The following is a 16,556-nucleotide window of genomic DNA, read 5'->3' on the forward strand; positions in this document are numbered from 1 at the left end:
AAGGAAAGAAAGAAAACAACCAAGCAGGTTTCAAAACATACCACCAGAATTAAGTAACAGACTCAGGATGGCATTGTGGATTCCAAATTTAGAGTCTTCGTGGACTATAAGACAAGTCCCTGGAAAAGTCGTACTAATGCTGTGTCTTAGACAGGCAGGTAGGGGAGGAGAAAACACAGCCCTCTCGTGATCAAGTTTAGCAAAATTTTGGTCAGTCTCATAGTGCTTCTTGATGGCTTTGATCAATGAGTCTGGGTTATATTTTTTACATTTTTAATTTTTTTTTAATCTCATCCAGTGGCAAACTACAAGACTTTTCAGTGGACATTTAATGACACAACTGATACAGTTTATAGCTATCTTTTAATATCAAAGCAGCTTGAGCTGTTAATAAATTCCAAAGTTTCCTTTTATTAAAATATCTAAAAGAGGTCTATAAATATTATTTTAATATTTTTTCTTCTAAAAGTGTTCCCAGGTAGGGTTTTTTTTGTTTATGTTTGCTTTCACACTTAAAACAAACAAAAGTCCATTTTTATCTTCCAGTCAGGAGCTAAGAAAAAGGAGCTATAAGGTAGCGATAATCACTCTTGTTCAACAAAACGGAGTTGATTTTTGTTTCTTCCTTAGTACTCAAGGAATTAATAAAATATATATATGTATATTATATATATATATATATATATATAGATCTATTTCTATATACACTCTGCTATGATTCCCTGCTTCATCAGCTTGTTCCACAGCATTTAGAATCTGGATAATGTAATTTGGGTAGTTTATTTTGTTTTTACTTGGCCTCTCAAAATTCCCACTCCAGGGTTTCATCTCGGTTGGCCGCTCTCTCCAACCTATGGATGATGCTGTTGAGGTTAGCCATCTTCTCGTGCCGTCGCTGGATGTTTGTACTCAGTTTGGCATTCGGGGGCGTGCAGCCCATGTCTGTGGCAGGACTTGAACTTTGTGCTTTGGCAGCAACGGCGCTCAGTGGCGATGGGGAGATGGGGGCAGACGAGGATGGAACGGGAGAGACGGACATCACGAGGCCTGGAGAGGAGGCTGCTGATGGGGAGTTCAGAGAGACCTCTAAGCTGCACCGGGAGGATTCAGAAGCAGATTTAAAGCTAATTGGATCAGGATGAGGCCTCTCACTACTGTCTGACTCCAGGTGGTTATGCAAAGAGGAATAATCAGGAGCCCCAAATAGGTGTGTTTTGCTATGTGTGGTGCTGCTGCCCCATGTCACACCGTGAGCTTCGTTTGGGCTTCCTCTGCATGCTGCTTCCACCTGCTCTTCTTTGAGGCTGGGTCTGGAGATGGGCTCCATCTCCCCGTCCAGGCTACAGGAGTCCCCGTGATTTGAACAGTCCTCCTTCTCACCCGCCTCCATCTGCTCCTCCTTGATCTGGACCAGTGACTCGCTTTCTCCTTGGCACTCGGCATCTCTGAAGGTGGGTTTCCTGTCCTCTTCTTCAGAGTCAGGACTCTGAGGCTGAGGACCCTTGAAGGAGTTGCTGGCTGGAGTTGTGCTCTGTTCCGGATCTGTGTCTTCCTGCGCCCCTTCCACCAGCATCTCACGGCGCATCCGGGACCTGCCAAGGAAAAAAGGCCAGAGAGTCAGTGCAGCAAACAAGGGCAGACCCAAAGGTTTTAGCGAGAAAAAATGAGAGCCAGTGTGGTCCGCAGGACAGAAGTTCTTGGGTTCAAGACTCACCTCTGCCCCTGACTCATGTGGAACTGGGCCACTCTTATTCTCAGCCAGAATGCCTTACCTTATAAGAAAGGAATCATAGTGACTTCCCTCGCAGGGCTGTTGTGAGGACAAGATTGCAAAGCCCCTTGGAAATGTACAAGGATCATTAATATGCCAAGCAGCCCACTGCCTTGCAGTTTGTGTGTCTCCATCCAGACTGCCTCTGAGATGAGCGGACAGCACTGAAGGGCACAGCAGTGCCTCGCTTCTTTCATTGTCGGGCAGTGGAGCTCATCTGCCTATAAACTCTGTTATAATGAACCATTACCTTAGAGAGGGTGCTGGGGGGTGGGGATATTCTCAACCTGAGGACCACATTCCCTTGTGGGGAACCTTTGGGATTGGGGGCCAGAGACAAAAGCGGGTGGAGCGATGGATGTGAATCTTACACATGCTAGAGGTTTTTCCTTGCACATCTCCCTCCCTCCAGGCAAGTAAATTGTGGTATCGTAATCAAGGACACATTCCAGCCAGGCCAAAGCGTGAGTGAACAGAGCAGGGCTGGTAGGGGTGTGGCCTGGGGAAGAGCTCCGAGGGCTGGAGAGAGAGGCGTGGGGGGCTGCATTTGTTCCCCTCCCCTGGGCCCGAAGCTCCCCATCCCCAGACTTGCAGAAAAGGCAACCCTGGGGGAAACCTTGCTGCGGACAGGAAGGAGGGGGAGCGGGCAGTCAATCAGGGCCATCCTTCACCTGTAGTTATGGAACCAGTTGATCACGGTGTTGGTCTTGAGGTTCAGCTGGAGAGACAGCAGCTCGATGGTCTGTTGGGAAGGGTACGGCTCCAACTGGTAAGCTTTTTTCAAGGCCTCCTTCTCCTCGGGAGCCAAGACCACCCTCGGCTTCTTGATCTGCAGGAGGCTGAGATCTTGCGACTGGAGGCTTGGACTGGGACATTCTGAGTGGACGTTGGGAGACTCGCTGCCCGAGCCAGCACTGATCAGTCCGTAGCGACGCTTCAAATATGCTAGAGGAAGGAAGGAAGGAAGGAAGGAAAAGGCCCTATCAAGAGGCATTCTTCTGTTCTGAATTCACCAGTCACCTTCTGCTTCTCAGACAGTAGAGGTGATCCACCAGTTCTACCTCTCGCACAAGACACACTGAACTGAGTAGGAGATGTGCAAGAATACACACATACTTGCTGTTTAGGGATCCAAAATGTTTTGGATAAGTATCCCAAAGAAAGCAACAGTTTCTGAAAAGTTATCAATGATCTATGAAAAAGTAAGTGGCAACTCGTTGCATTGCAGAATGAAGCCTGTTACAGAATGGAGGCAAAAATGCACAACGGCCTGGTCTGTTGCGAAGCAATCCAGCATAGGGCAATTCGCAATAGGAAGCTAGGCAGCACTCTGAAGGAGAGGAACAGTGCACGCTTGTGCTTGGATATGAGCTAACTTGAAAATTAGCTGTTTGAAAAAATCCCACACAACTGGCTATTGTGACAGATGTCTCAGATATGCAATGTCATTTTTCTGGCAAGATAAAAATAAAAGGAAAAGATTCACACATTTCCCATCCAGCTCAAAGGGGCTTGCACTAGAGACACCAGCCTTTATCATAAACCTGGCCCCTCCTAGCTCTACAGCGTCCCTAGAGATGGTGCAATCCACCGAGGGGAGTCATGTAGCCTCCCCATCTCACACGCCTCCTGGGGGCATCTTCTTGCATGTTTGGTTTTAACGCAATGACCCAGGAACACAAAGAGTTTCCACACTGATATGCGCCCACAACTCACCTTTCTTCTCCAATTTTTTCATGTCCCGGAGCTTGTCAACATTGTGCGGATCGTTCAGCCACAGCTGCATGCGGACAAATGGTTCCCTCCCTTTAAGGCTCAGTTTGTGCCATGGCTTGGGCCTGGAAAGGAGGTCAGAGACGGACCCCTGAGTCAAGCCCAGGATACTCTCTCCAAAAAGCCGCTGACCTAGCAGGAGACACAAATTGCAAGGCGATGAGAGGCTAATTGTAACACACTGGGAGTTTTAAGTAAAGAGGTAAAATAAGCCAGTAATGCCTCATAGGGGCTGTTTTGATGCTGCTCTTATCTCAGGAGCAACAGTAGATCTTGCAGGCAGGGTCGTTGTTTGGGGGGTGGTCCAAGGGTCTGGGAGCCAGGTCTTCTGTGCTAGGTCCCAGATTCCTTGCCCCTTACTTCCCCTTTTGGCACCTGGGTACGCTGCAAAGTGCAAATGCTGGTAAGACCTCAAACACACATCATCTTAATTTACCCAGAGACACTCGGTACATCAGGGAGGGGGAACCTGTGTCCCCCCAGATATTGGGGAACTCCCAAGTCCCATCAGCCTCAGCCATCATGGGTCATCATGGGTTTACATCATGGTGAGGGATTATGGGAGTTATAGTCAATGTCTGGAGGGCCACAGATCTACATATTTGTGCAAATTTGTGTCATAGGCCTGTGCCCTGAGACCTTTAAGGACCTAGCAATGCCCCTGCTTACAGGAGAAATGTTATGTTTCTTCAACAATTCCACTGCTGGCACAGGAGAAAGCCAGGGTCCCTAAACATTTGATGTTGATTCCCAAGAATATTTATTCTCCTTTTTCAAACCCTGCCTGTTCCGGCTTTGGCACATACAACTGAAGCTCCTCCTTCTTTCCATTTAGTTAGCACCAGAGAATGTTTTCCCAGGCCTCCAAATGATGATAAAGAAGCAGGCACACCTGCCCCAAATGTGTTGCTGCCTCCTATCTCTCCTCTATGGTCCTTGAAGCATCGTATGGGTACATTCTGGGGTATAATCGGAGCTGCGTGTACTCTTGTGTTAAAAACAAAGTCCTGTACTGAGGCAGTTTCAAATCTTTGCCGAGGAAAAGAAGAATTCTATTATCTATATGCGAGGAAAAGAAGAATTCTATTATCTATAAATTATAAAACTGTGTATGGTTTCACTCATTTGACATTACTTACCCTGGTGTTGCTTTTGATGGGATGGGACAAGAGAAGTAAAACCTGGAAATCTTCTTCAGCAACCCATTACCCATACTTATAGTTTTGGATTCATAAGGTCTAGAAACTTGCTTTAACCCCCACCACCACCAAAATATGAGACTCTCAATTTCTAAAACCTACTCTGTTTCCAAAGAATCATGGGATATGCTGAACTCCTGACCTAGTCCCCCTGGCACAACACAGTAACATGTTACACCTATACAAATATTATTTTGTTGACGCAGTAGAGGTGGTGCAGTCTCAAAAACAAGCTCTAGCGGAACCCCCTACTGCCCCCCAACATACAGACCAAATAGTTGGCAGCTCTTCCTCACATGACTTTCTCTAATTTACCTCCATAGCACTAAATTTGTGGAGGAGAAGCTGCCATCGGGAGGCATCATGACTACGAAAGGTACACTGGTTCAAAACAGAGTTAGCACTCATGGATTCCCAACTAAGGAAACCTCGGGGTGTGAGGGAGTAGTTTGTTTGCCCTAGATACATGGTCTTAGAGAAGAGCATTGATATAGTGAGCATAACGGAGACCTGGTGGAATGGAGAAAACCAGTGAGATACGGTTATCCCTGGATATAAACTATATCGGAAGGACAGGGAAGGACGTATTGGTGGCGGAGTCGCTCTATACGTGAAAGAAGGCATTGAATCCAGCAAGCTCGAAACCCCAAAAGAGGCAGACTCCTCCACAGAATCGTTGTGGGTGGTGATACCGTGCCCCAGGAGGGACTTAATACTGGGAACGATCTATCGTCCCCCTGATCAAAATGCTCAGGGAGACCTTGAGATGAGATATGAAATTGAGGAAGCATCCAAACTAGGAAATGTGGTAGTAATGGGTGACTTCAACTACCCGGACATAGACTGGCTGCATATGTGTTCCAGTCATGACAAAGAAGCAAAATTTCTAGATATTCTAAATGACTATTCCCTAGACCAGTTGGTCATGGAACCGACCAGAGGGACGGCAACCCTGGACTTAATCCTCAGTGGAGACCGGGACCTGGTGCGAGATGTAAGTGTTGTCGAACCGATTGGGAGCAGTGACCATAGTGCTATTAAATTAAACATACATGTAAATGGCCAATTGCCAAGAAAATCCAACATGGTCACATTTGACTTCAAAAGAGGAAACTTCACAAAAATGAGGGGATTGGTAAAAAGAAAGCTGAAAAACAAAGTCCAGAGGGTCACATCACTCGAAAATGCTTGGAAGTTGTTTAAAAACACTATATTAGAAGCTCAACTGGAGTGCATACTGCAGATCAGAAAAGGTACCGCCAGGGCCAAGAACATGCCAGCATGGTTAACGAGCAAAGTCAAGGAAGCTCTCAGAGGCAAAAAGTCTTCCTTCAGAAAATGCAAGTCTTGTCCGAATGAAGAAAATAAAAAAGAACACAAACTCTGGCAAAAGAAATGCAAGAAGACAATAAGGGATGCTAAAAAAGAATTTGAGGAGCACATTGCTAAGAACATAAAAACCAACAACAAAAAATTCTATAAATACATTCAAAGCAGGAGACCATCTAGGGAGGCGATTGGACCCTTGGATGAGAAGGGAGTCAAAGGTGTACTAAAGAACGATAAGGGGATTGCAGAGAAGCTAAATGAATTCTTTGCATCTGTCTTCACAGTGGAAGATATAGGGCAGATCCCTGAACCTGAACTAACATTTGCAGGAAGGGATTCTGAGGAACGGAGACAAATAGTGGTAACAAGAGAGGAAGTTCTAGGCTTAATGGACAATATTAAAACTGACAAATCACCGGGACCGGATGGCATCCACCTGAGAGTTCTCAAAGAACTCAAATGTGAAATTGCTGATCTGCTAACTAAAATATGTAACTTGTCCCTTGGGTCCTCCTCCGTGCCTGAGGACTGGAAAGTGGCAAATGTAATGCCAATCTTCAAAAAGGGATCCAGAGGGGATCCCGGAAATTACAGGCCAGTTAGCTTAACTTCTGTCCCTGGAAAACTGGTAGAAAGTATTATTAAAGCTAGATTAACTAAGCACATAGAAGAACAAGATTTGCTGAAGCAGAGTCAGCATGGCTTCTGCAAGGGAAAGTCCTGTCTCAGTAACCTATTAGAATTCTTTGAGAGTGTCAACAAGCATATAGATACAGGTGATCCAGTGAACATAGTGTACTTAGACTTTCAAAAAGCATTTGACAAGGTACCTCACCAAAGACTTCTGAGGAAGCTTAGCAGTCATGGAATAAGAGGAGAGGTCCTCTTGTGGATAAGGAATTGGTTAAGAAGCAGAAAGCAGAGAGTAGGAATAAACGGACAGTTCTCCCAATGGAGGGCTGTAGAAAGTGGAGTCCCTCAAGGATCGGTATTGGGACCTGTACTTTTCAACTTGTTCATTAATGACCTAGAATTAGGAGTGAGCAGTGAAGTGGCCAAGTTTGCTGACGACACTAAATTGTTCAGGGTTGTTAAAACAAAAAGGGATTGCGAAGAGTTCCAAAAAGACCTCTCCAATCTGAGTGAATGGGCGGAAAAATGGCAAATGCAATTCAATATAAATAAGTGTAAAATTGTGCATATTGGAGCAAAAAATCTGAATTTCACATATACGCTCATGGGGTCTGAACTGGCGGTGACCAACCAGGAGAGAGACCTCGGGGTTGTAGTGGACAGCACGATGAAAATGTTGACCCAGCGTGCGGCAGCTGTGAAAAAGGCAAATTCCATGCTAGCGATAATTAGGAAAGGTATTGAAAATAAAACAGCCGATATCATCATGCCGTTGTATAAATCTATGGTGCGGCCGCATTTGGAATACTGTGTACAGTTCTGGTCGCCTCATCTCAAAAAGGATATTATAGAGTTGGAAAAGGTTCAGAAGAGGGCAACCAGAATGATCAAGGGGATGGAGCGACTCCCTTACGAGGAAAGGTTGCAGCATTTGGGGCTTTTTAGTTTAGAGAAAAGGCGGGTCAGAGGAGACATGATAGAAGTGTATAAAATTATGCATGGCATTGAGAAAGTAGATGGAGAAAAGTTCTTCTCCCTCTCTCATAATACTAGAACTCGTGGACATTCAAAGAAGCTGAATGTTGGAAGATTCAGGACAGACAAAAGGAAGTACTTCTTTACTCAGCGCATAGTTAAACTATGGAATTTGCTCCCACAAGATGCAGTAATGGCCACCAGCTTGGATGGCTTTAAAAGAAGATTAGACAAATTCATGGAGGACAGGGCTATCAAAGGCTACTAGCCGTGATGGCTGTGCTCTAACACCCTAGTCAGAGGCAGCATGCTTCTGAAAACCAGTTGCCGGAAGCCTCAGGAGGGGAGAGTGTTCTTGCACTCGGGTCCTGCTTGCGGGCTTCCCCCAGGCACCTGGTTGGCCACTATGAGAACAGGATGCTGGACTAGATGGGCCACTGGCCTGATCCAGCAGGTTCTTCTTATGTTCTTAAACACCTCTTCTTGGCCTCTGTTCATGTAACAAGGTGAACTGCAGCCTCAGATTACGTCCCCCCCCCCCACTGGTAGTCGCTGGGCAACTCGCCAAGCATCCATACCGAGGTTATTATCCGTTAAGACCTCCTTAACCTTCTTGGTGATGGAGTAAGTGTCCAACTCCGGTGACATGGCCACAATCTCCTGAATGCCGACAGGCCCCTGGCTGTTCGGACAGATCTTCCCACTCAGCGAGGAGCCAGACCTGCTCTCTGGCTGCTGGTTTTCTTTGCTGCTTTCCAGGGTGAGACTCAGTGGTTCAAGGGGGCTTTTCTCTTGCTCTGAGGGACTGGGTGGTGGGGAAGGAGAAGACTGGGTCTCCCTAGGACTGGCTGTAAACAAACAAACAAACAAAGGTGATAAGGGGGAGGGAAATCAAGTAAAAAGCATTATTATCCACATGTGAATAATAAAAAAGTTGTTAGCCACTCTTGTTGCAGTGGAAACATGGGCTAAGCAACCCCTAAATGCATCAATACATTCCACTGTTTTGTAAGCTGCTTTGAAAATTATTGAGAAAATGGGTTATATAAAGGATATTTTTTTTAAAAAAAAATCACTGTTACTACACTGCACCCAGTTATCAGGGAGTATTTTGTATAAAAAAGAAAGTGGGACGAGGGTAAGGGGAAAGCATTAATCCTATAGTATTCTTCTTGATTAATTCTGCACATATCAAATGAACACTGAAGCCTCAGTTGCTGCTCAGTTCTAGACCCATTATAAAATATTATAAAAACATGTTGGTCTGCCAGTCTGTCTATCTGTCTTGCCCCCCCCCCATCAGCTTTTGAATACATCCTTTTCAAAGAGCCATTTGAAGGAAATGTGCAACAGCCGTATCTTGTTGAACATACTAATTAAGGAGGTGGGGGGGAAGAAGCAGATGTGTCAAAACAATGAGCGTGGGAAAATGTATGGAGCCTTTTAAAAAACTCAGCCCTCTCTCTCTGCCCACATGTGTTAGGAGGAATGTGAGAACTTAGTATGCCTTCCTGTTGATCTGGATATGTATCCATCACAACAATAAATTAAGAAAGAGAAATGAGGATAATTTTTAGTGATTTTTTTTTAAAAGAGGCCAATTCTTCTCATTTTTTTCGGGACGCACCACTTGGGATTATGCATCTGCATGAGATTATTATTTATCTATTTTGAAGATTTGTACACTGCCTTTGAATCAAATTATTCTCAAGGGTGTTTACAAGCAACAAAATAAGCAAGCAAAAATTAATCAAGTGCTCTTGCGCTCAGGTCCTGCTTGTGGGCTTCCCCCAGGCACCTGGTTGGCCACTGTGAGAACAGGATGCTGGACTAGGTGGGCCACTGGCCTGATCCAGCAGGCTCTTCTTATGTTCTTTCTTTCACAAGCCACTTTCTGATTATTGCTGTTTTTTAGATTTCGTTGCATACCAGCCACTTCAGTTTGTGGAATTAAAGTGGATTTAGCACTACAAATTTATTTATTTATTTATTAAATTTATTAGTCACCCATCTGGCTGGCTGTCCACCCACTCTGGGCAACGTACAAAATAAAAACATACAAATCCATTAAAACATTAAAAATCTCAACAATAATAATAAAACCTAACCCACCCCAAAAGCCTGCCTGAAGAGCCAGGTCTTCAAGGCCCGGCGGAAGCTCATCATAGAGGGGGCATGGCAGAGATAATTTGGGAGGGAATTCCACAAAGTGGGGGCCACAACTGAAAAAGCCCTCTCCCTAGTTCTCACCAGTCTAGCTGTTTTAACTGGTGGGATAGAGAGAAGGCCTTTTGAGGCTGATCTTGTTGAGCAGCATCCCTGATGATGTTGGAGGCGCTCCTTCAAATCCATTCCCCCCCCCTTAAAAAAGGTGTAAGGAAAGTGACAGGAAATGCACTGGAAATTGTGGGATAACAACTGTTTGTAAAAATGAAAATGTACAGCCTTCAAGTCGATTCCGATTTATGGCGACCCTATGAATAGGGTTTTCATGAGGCTGAGAGGCCCATGGTCACCCAGTAAGCTTCATGGCTATGTGGGGATTCGAACCCTGGTCTCCCAGGTCATAGTCCAGCACCTTTACCACTACACCACACTGGCTCTCACAACTGCTTGACGTGATGTCATATAACCTCCCCACAAACAAATCAGAATGAACGTTCAATAAACAGGTCATCTGAAAGTGACCAAACATGGCGCACATGAGCACACACATATATATCCCAGCATCCCTTAGTCCCCTGGCTGATGGATAGGGCTGAAGCGTGTTTCCCTTCAGCTCTCCAGTCCCAGTGCAACTGGCTGTTGGAGCACAGTGTTCTTTCTTGGAGGGACATGGGAAGCTGCTCCTTCTGTGGTTGGCGGATGGGCCAGGCTGGTCTCCTCCTTAACATGATGTTCTTCTTGGGAGACAGGCAGGACAGCCATCTGTCGGGAATGCTTTGATTTGGATTCCTGCATTGAGCAGGGGGTTGGACTTGATGGCCTTATAGGCCCCTTCCAACTCTACTATTCTATGATTCTAGGGCTCACAGCCTCCCTATGGTTCCATGGCAGATTGCAGGAGCCAGACTTGTGATCTCTTCTGCTCTGCAGTCTCAGGGCAACTGGGGCTAAAGATTAAAGTTTCTTTTTATTTGTTTTGTCTCTTAGACTTCAAGCAGCCTTTCATCTCTCTTTAGGAGTGTTTTAAAACTGGGTTTATTGTAAATCATTTTGGCCACAGTGTTCAGGAAAAGCACTATACGATTTTTGACACCAGAGAGAGCAATTATGCAGATTATGCAGATTTGATTGAATAGAGAGAGCAGCAGAAAAGAATGACACCTAGGGTGCTGTGAGATGCTAAAGGGAAGTAGGCTTTTTCAGGGGGGGGGAAAGGTTGTTAGTCCACATGGTAATTTGTTCCCATCAAACATCACACTTCCTGATTTTTTATTTTTATATTGCTAGTTCAATAGCTCAAAGAAGTTACAGGAAATCACTGAAGCAAACCCCAGAAATGTCAACCCTGTATTTAAAAACGTGCTTGGTCGCTATAGGCGCCCAGGAATTCCATGCAGGTGAGTAAGTGGGCTGGCAGAGGACAGACAGATTGCTCTATTCCTCCTCCACCAGATCACTTGGTTTCTGTGTAAGCCATGGAGGAAGGAAATCTCTCTTTCCTGGGAGAAGGCAATTTCCTTAAAATCTGCCCACTAAAAGGCTAGTGGTCAGCCTTTCCTTGCTATCTGCAGAGAAGGAGCTTGGCCAACATGAAAATGATGAAAATCTTGTATCCTCAGCCCTAATGCATGATATGTTGTTGTTATGTGCCTCCAAGTCAACTACAACTTATGGCGACCCTATGAATTAGCGCCCTCCAAGAGCATCTGTAATGAACCACCCTGTTCAGATCTTGTAAGTTCAGGTCTGTGGCTTCTTCTATGGAATCAATCCATCTCTTGTTTGGCCTTCCTCTTTGTCTACTCTCTTCTGTTTTTCCCAGCATTATTGTCTTTTCTAGTGAATCATGTCTTCTCAATATGTGTCCAAAGTATGATAACCTCAGTTTCATCATTTTAGCTTCTAGTGATAGTTCTGGTTTAATTTGTTCTAACACCCAATTATTTGTCTTTTTCGCAGTCCATGGTATCCGCAAAGCTCTCCTCCAACACCACATTTCAAATGAGTTCCATATTTTTTTTAAAAAAACATTTTTACCCTGCTCCCAGAGTGGCTTACAAAATATTAATAAAAACAACAAACAAGGTACTCCCTGCCTGTGGGCTTACAGTCTAAAAGACATGACAAGAAAAAAAAAAGGATTGTCTACCCCAACCTTTCCCCAACCTGGTGCCTTCCAGATGTTTTGCTGGCTGGGGGCTCATGGAAGTTGTAGTCCAATACATCTGGAGGGCACAAGGCTCTACTCTGCATGGTGGCAGCTCTCCTCAGGACAAGAAAGAAAGGCCTTTGCTATCTATCACCTGCTACCCGATGATTCCTTTATGGGGATAACAAGCTGATACATAACAGGATTACGGTAATTAAGGATTTACTGCCCTGAGATAATGTGAAGCACCGAACACAAGAGCACTATAAAAATGTTACACAGAAAAACAAAAACGACCCATTCTACATTGCCCTCAGAACTCTGCCAAAGGCAGGCCTGCCATTTGCATGCTTCAGAATGAGGTGGCAGGATCTCAGAAGGGCAGGGTGGGGATGGCTGCACCAGGGAGTGCTGTTAAGAGACAGCCCAGGGGCCTGAGCCCCGTGTCTTTTCCAGTTCTCCAGGCAGGATTCCCCCCCTACTTTGACAAAATGCTTCTCAAGGCCCCAGGGAAAGTAACAGCAATTTGATATCAAAGTAGCTTCTGGTTGTTGTGTGGAATAAGATGGTGGACTGCAATACAGCGCTTCTGGATGAAGGTGCAAATACCACGTTTTGGGATGCTCCCCTGCGTTGAAAAAAGAAAAATCTACTTGCAGGGAGTTTTTTAATTTTCAACACAGGGAAGCATTCAAAAATGTGACATCCCAGCTTCAGTCTGAAGTGGTCCATTGCAGTCTACCATCTCATTCCATGCAGCAGCCCAATGTTACTTTATTTATTTATTTAGTTGATTTATATCCTGCCCTTCCTCCCAGTAGTACTTTGACATCAAATTGCTGTCGCTTTCCCTGAGGCTTTGAAGAGACATTTCAAGGGTGTGTGTTGCGGTGGGGGGCTGCCTGGAGAAGTGGACTTCAAGCCTTACCCTAAGAAAATGGCTGCCTATGGAGGGCCAGTGGGAACCTACCATGAGGAGGGTTGGCCTGCTGGCTTATCCCTTGGCCTAGCTGATCTGTGAGCCACAGTTGCATCCGTATGAAAGGTTCCCGCCCTTTTTGGGTTAGCTTGCTCCATGGCTTGGGCCTGGACAACATGTCACTCACGCTCCCTTGTGACAGTCCCAGCACCTGAAACAGATAAGAGAGGAGGTGGTCTTGCACAGGCCCTGCCATTAAAAACAACCACAAGAAACTCCCACCAGGGAAAACAGACTCAACCAACACATTAAGGGGATTCTTGGGGAATGTAATTATAGACCAGAGAAAGTGGCATAGTCAAAAACCTTTCATGAGGGGGTGAAGGCTCTGCTAAAATTGGAGTGAATTTTGGGATAACGAAATTCTGACTGAGGAAAGACTCAGATAAAATTCTGAGGGAATGTTTGGGCTCCCGCTGGGAGGAAGGGTGGGATATAAATCAAATAATAAATTAAAAAAAATAAAAGTAATTACAAGCCAGAAAAGGCCACAAAAATAAAAAACTTTTCTGGGAGGAAGGCAGCTCAGCTAAAACACCGATGTAAACTATGACCCAGGGAAGGCCACAGAATAAAAAATCTCTCATGAGGAGAAGGTGGCTTTGAGGCTAATGTAATTATAATACCGAAAGTGCCACACAGTCAAAAATCATTTGTGAGAAGGCAGTTGCAACACAGGGAATTCATGGAGGTAGGGGATGGGCTAAGGAAGGCAGGAGATGTCAGGGGTAGAGGGGAAACAGAAATTTCATTTATTTATTGTTTTTATACACCCCCTCCTCCTGATGGAGCCCAGAGCAGCTGAAATTATGAAAAAAAACCATTATGCTGACAGTTCTGAGAGAACTTAGAGATACAGAAGACAGATGGAGAAACTAAGTCAGGAGGAAATAGATTTGCCACAGTAATTCGGACTTCACAACTGGATTACTGCAGTGCACTCTATGTGGGCCTTCCCTTGCACTTGACCCGGAGATTGCAATTAGTGCAGAATGCTGCAGCCAGATTGCTGATGGCGGTGAGACCATGCCAGCATATATCACCTCTGCTCAGTTATCTTACTGGTTGCCAACTTGTTACTGTGCCAAGTTCAAGGTGTTAACAGCTCGGAACCTGTTTACTTGCAAGACTGCCTTACCCCATACGTGTCCACTCAAGCACTTTGCTTTGCAGATCAGGGACTATTCCAGATGCCACATAATACTTACTCTGCACTTGTAAGAAATCATTCTTTTAGTGTGGCAGCAGCTACTCTTTGGAACTCCCTGCCTACCGACATCAGGCAGGCGCCTTCGCTGTCCTCCTTTTGCTGCCTCCTTAAAACTTTTTTGTTTAGGCAAGCCTATAGTTATAAACTGCCGAGAGAGCATCGGCTATGGGGCGGTATATAAATGCAATTAATAATAATAATAACAATAACAATAATAATAATAATATCCAGACAGATGGATGTTGATCTCATTTAATTTTTTTAGTCAGTAGCCATTTTAATTGTTTTAAATATGTTTTTAATGACTTTTTTTAAAAAGTGCTTTATTGATAATTTTAATGTTTTTTGTAAACTGCATAGAGGTCTTTGCATTTCAGTGGTATATAAATTTTGTTAAATCAATAATAAAGTAAATACATTTAAATCACTTCATTTGTTCTGGCTTACACTGAAGAACATTGACCTCTACCATGTTTACAGGATTCCCATTCCCAAGGCTTACGTTTGTGGGATGGATTCAATTCAGTTTATGGACTGCATCATGCAGAAGTCCTGAAGTGGTTTACAAGAAAATAAAAAAACATTAAAACAAATACATTAGAAGTGTTTATCCATAAAAGTCGCTTAACCACATAACATAACCACCCCACTCGTAAGGATGAACACCAAATATAAATGACCAGAGGTCAGACTATTAGTGCTGTCCAAATGCCTGGGACAATAAAGAGTCTTCACCAGGCACTGGAAAGAGGGCAAAGTTGGCCCCAGGAGAGCCTCTTTGGAGAGGACATTGCACAATTGGAGGTCCACCACAGAATGCACCCTCACATATACACATTCATGTGCCATCCTTACACACACACACACTTTTTGTCTCTCCTCTCTAGCCATTTTTTTCAGTACTGAATATGTATTGCTGGGGTACCTTTTCCCCGAAGATACGCTGGCAGATCCCGTTCTTGGCCAGCTTCTCTTTGACTTGTCGCGTTAGCTCCAAGGTGTCCACTTCCCTGTACATGTACATCTCATACTGCTCTGGTGTTAAAGGTGGGACAGTGGGTTTGAGAGTCCTTGGCACATAAGATGGGTAATAAGACAGGCGCCCGGTGCCCTGGGGTTCTGAGCCACCCACTTCTGATTTGACCTCTAGCACTCTGTGGGGCTCGTCCTCAGAGGTCGGAAGGTCTTCCTCATTCGGGAGAACATCACCGGGTTCACCCCGCTGCCACGCTCGCCCGTTGGCCATGCTGGAGTAGCTGGACGAGGAGGAAAGGGAGGGCGACACCGAGGTATACGGGCGGCTCAACAAGCTCCTTTCTGAAGCCCAGTGTTGGTCAAAATAGGAGCCAGCGTCCCCAATTTCAGACTTGACCTTACGGATGATGCTCTGCACGAAGGCTGCAGGGGAGAGCACTGTCAGGGGTGTCTGTGTGGCACTTCCACTGGCGTTTGGGCCCAGCGTCCCCTCTTCCTGCTTGATGTAGGCCTGGACAATGTTCTGGCTCACAGTCGCCAGGGTTGGGCGTTCTGCAGGTGGCGTGGCGACAGGCCTGCTAGTGCCTCCTGCTTCTATCTCAAGCAAGGCTTGCTGTTGAGCCTGCATCTCCCGGCGGGCCTGCTCCAGGATACTCTTGATGGCATCTTCTGAATTGCTGGTGCCAGTGCCGGTGCCATTGGTGACTGCCTGGGGCACCGTGGAGCTCTTGGTGTCCCCTGAGGAAAGAACAGCCCCAAAACACAGATGAAGGTAGAAAATGGGAGGCCATTGGCGCTCAATGGAGACATTTCAGAGGACATTTCATTGGGGCCCTGCTCCCCAGCCTCCGTTCCACCTAATCTCCAGTCCCTGAGTATAATGCTCCAATACTGCAGAGCACAGCGGGCCAAATACAGATCCTTCCCCCAAATTTTAACAAAGGCATGCTAATAAAAGGTTGGCTATAGCTTCAAATTCATTAAGTAAAAAAGAATATATGCCTATGCCATTAGATATCCCATACTTTAAAGCTTTTTTAATTTTATACGTAACACATGTGGACTATGCAAATGTACACATACACACACATGTTTGTGTGTAAGTAACACTACACTTGAGCTTTCATTCTTTTACTCTGCTGAAGTAGGTCTGGATCTTGTCAGTGTCTGCACAAGGGACTGGCATATTCCACACACAGAGTGCATGCCACCTTGAACAATGGAAGGAAAGCGAGATGAAAATATAAACAAACAAAAAAGAGAGAATTGCAACTTTAACTGCAAATCAATTAACTAATTAGATTAATCAGGCTTTTTTTTAATCAACTAGAAAGGGGTCCCTAATTGGGCAATTTTTTTAAAAAAGTATTTTTCAAAATATAAGTGCTTGTAAAAAC

At 45.0% G+C, this 16,556-nt stretch overlaps 1 protein-coding gene across 1 annotated transcript in view; it reads right to left on the bottom strand.

Annotated features, from left to right (window-relative positions):
- Window positions 1-738: 738 nt before the first annotated feature.
- Window positions 739-16,556, bottom strand: part of CUX2 (cut like homeobox 2) — a 274,563-nt gene continuing 258,745 nt past the window's right edge. Inside the window, exons 17-22 of the mRNA XM_061603094.1 lie at window positions 15,110-15,897; window positions 12,966-13,125; window positions 8,259-8,528; window positions 3,488-3,676; window positions 2,443-2,716; window positions 739-1,592 (exon numbers count right to left, since the gene is read on the bottom strand). Of these exons, the coding sequence (XP_061459078.1) occupies window positions 803-1,592; window positions 2,443-2,716; window positions 3,488-3,676; window positions 8,259-8,528; window positions 12,966-13,125; window positions 15,110-15,897 (2,471 nt within the window). The 3' untranslated portion in view covers window positions 739-802. The remainder of the gene's footprint in view (window positions 1,593-2,442; window positions 2,717-3,487; window positions 3,677-8,258; window positions 8,529-12,965; window positions 13,126-15,109; window positions 15,898-16,556) is intronic.

This window comes from Rhineura floridana, chromosome 19 (assembly GCF_030035675.1).
Source record: "Rhineura floridana isolate rRhiFlo1 chromosome 19, rRhiFlo1.hap2, whole genome shotgun sequence".
Classification (NCBI taxonomy): Eukaryota; Metazoa; Chordata; class Lepidosauria; order Squamata; family Rhineuridae; genus Rhineura; species Rhineura floridana.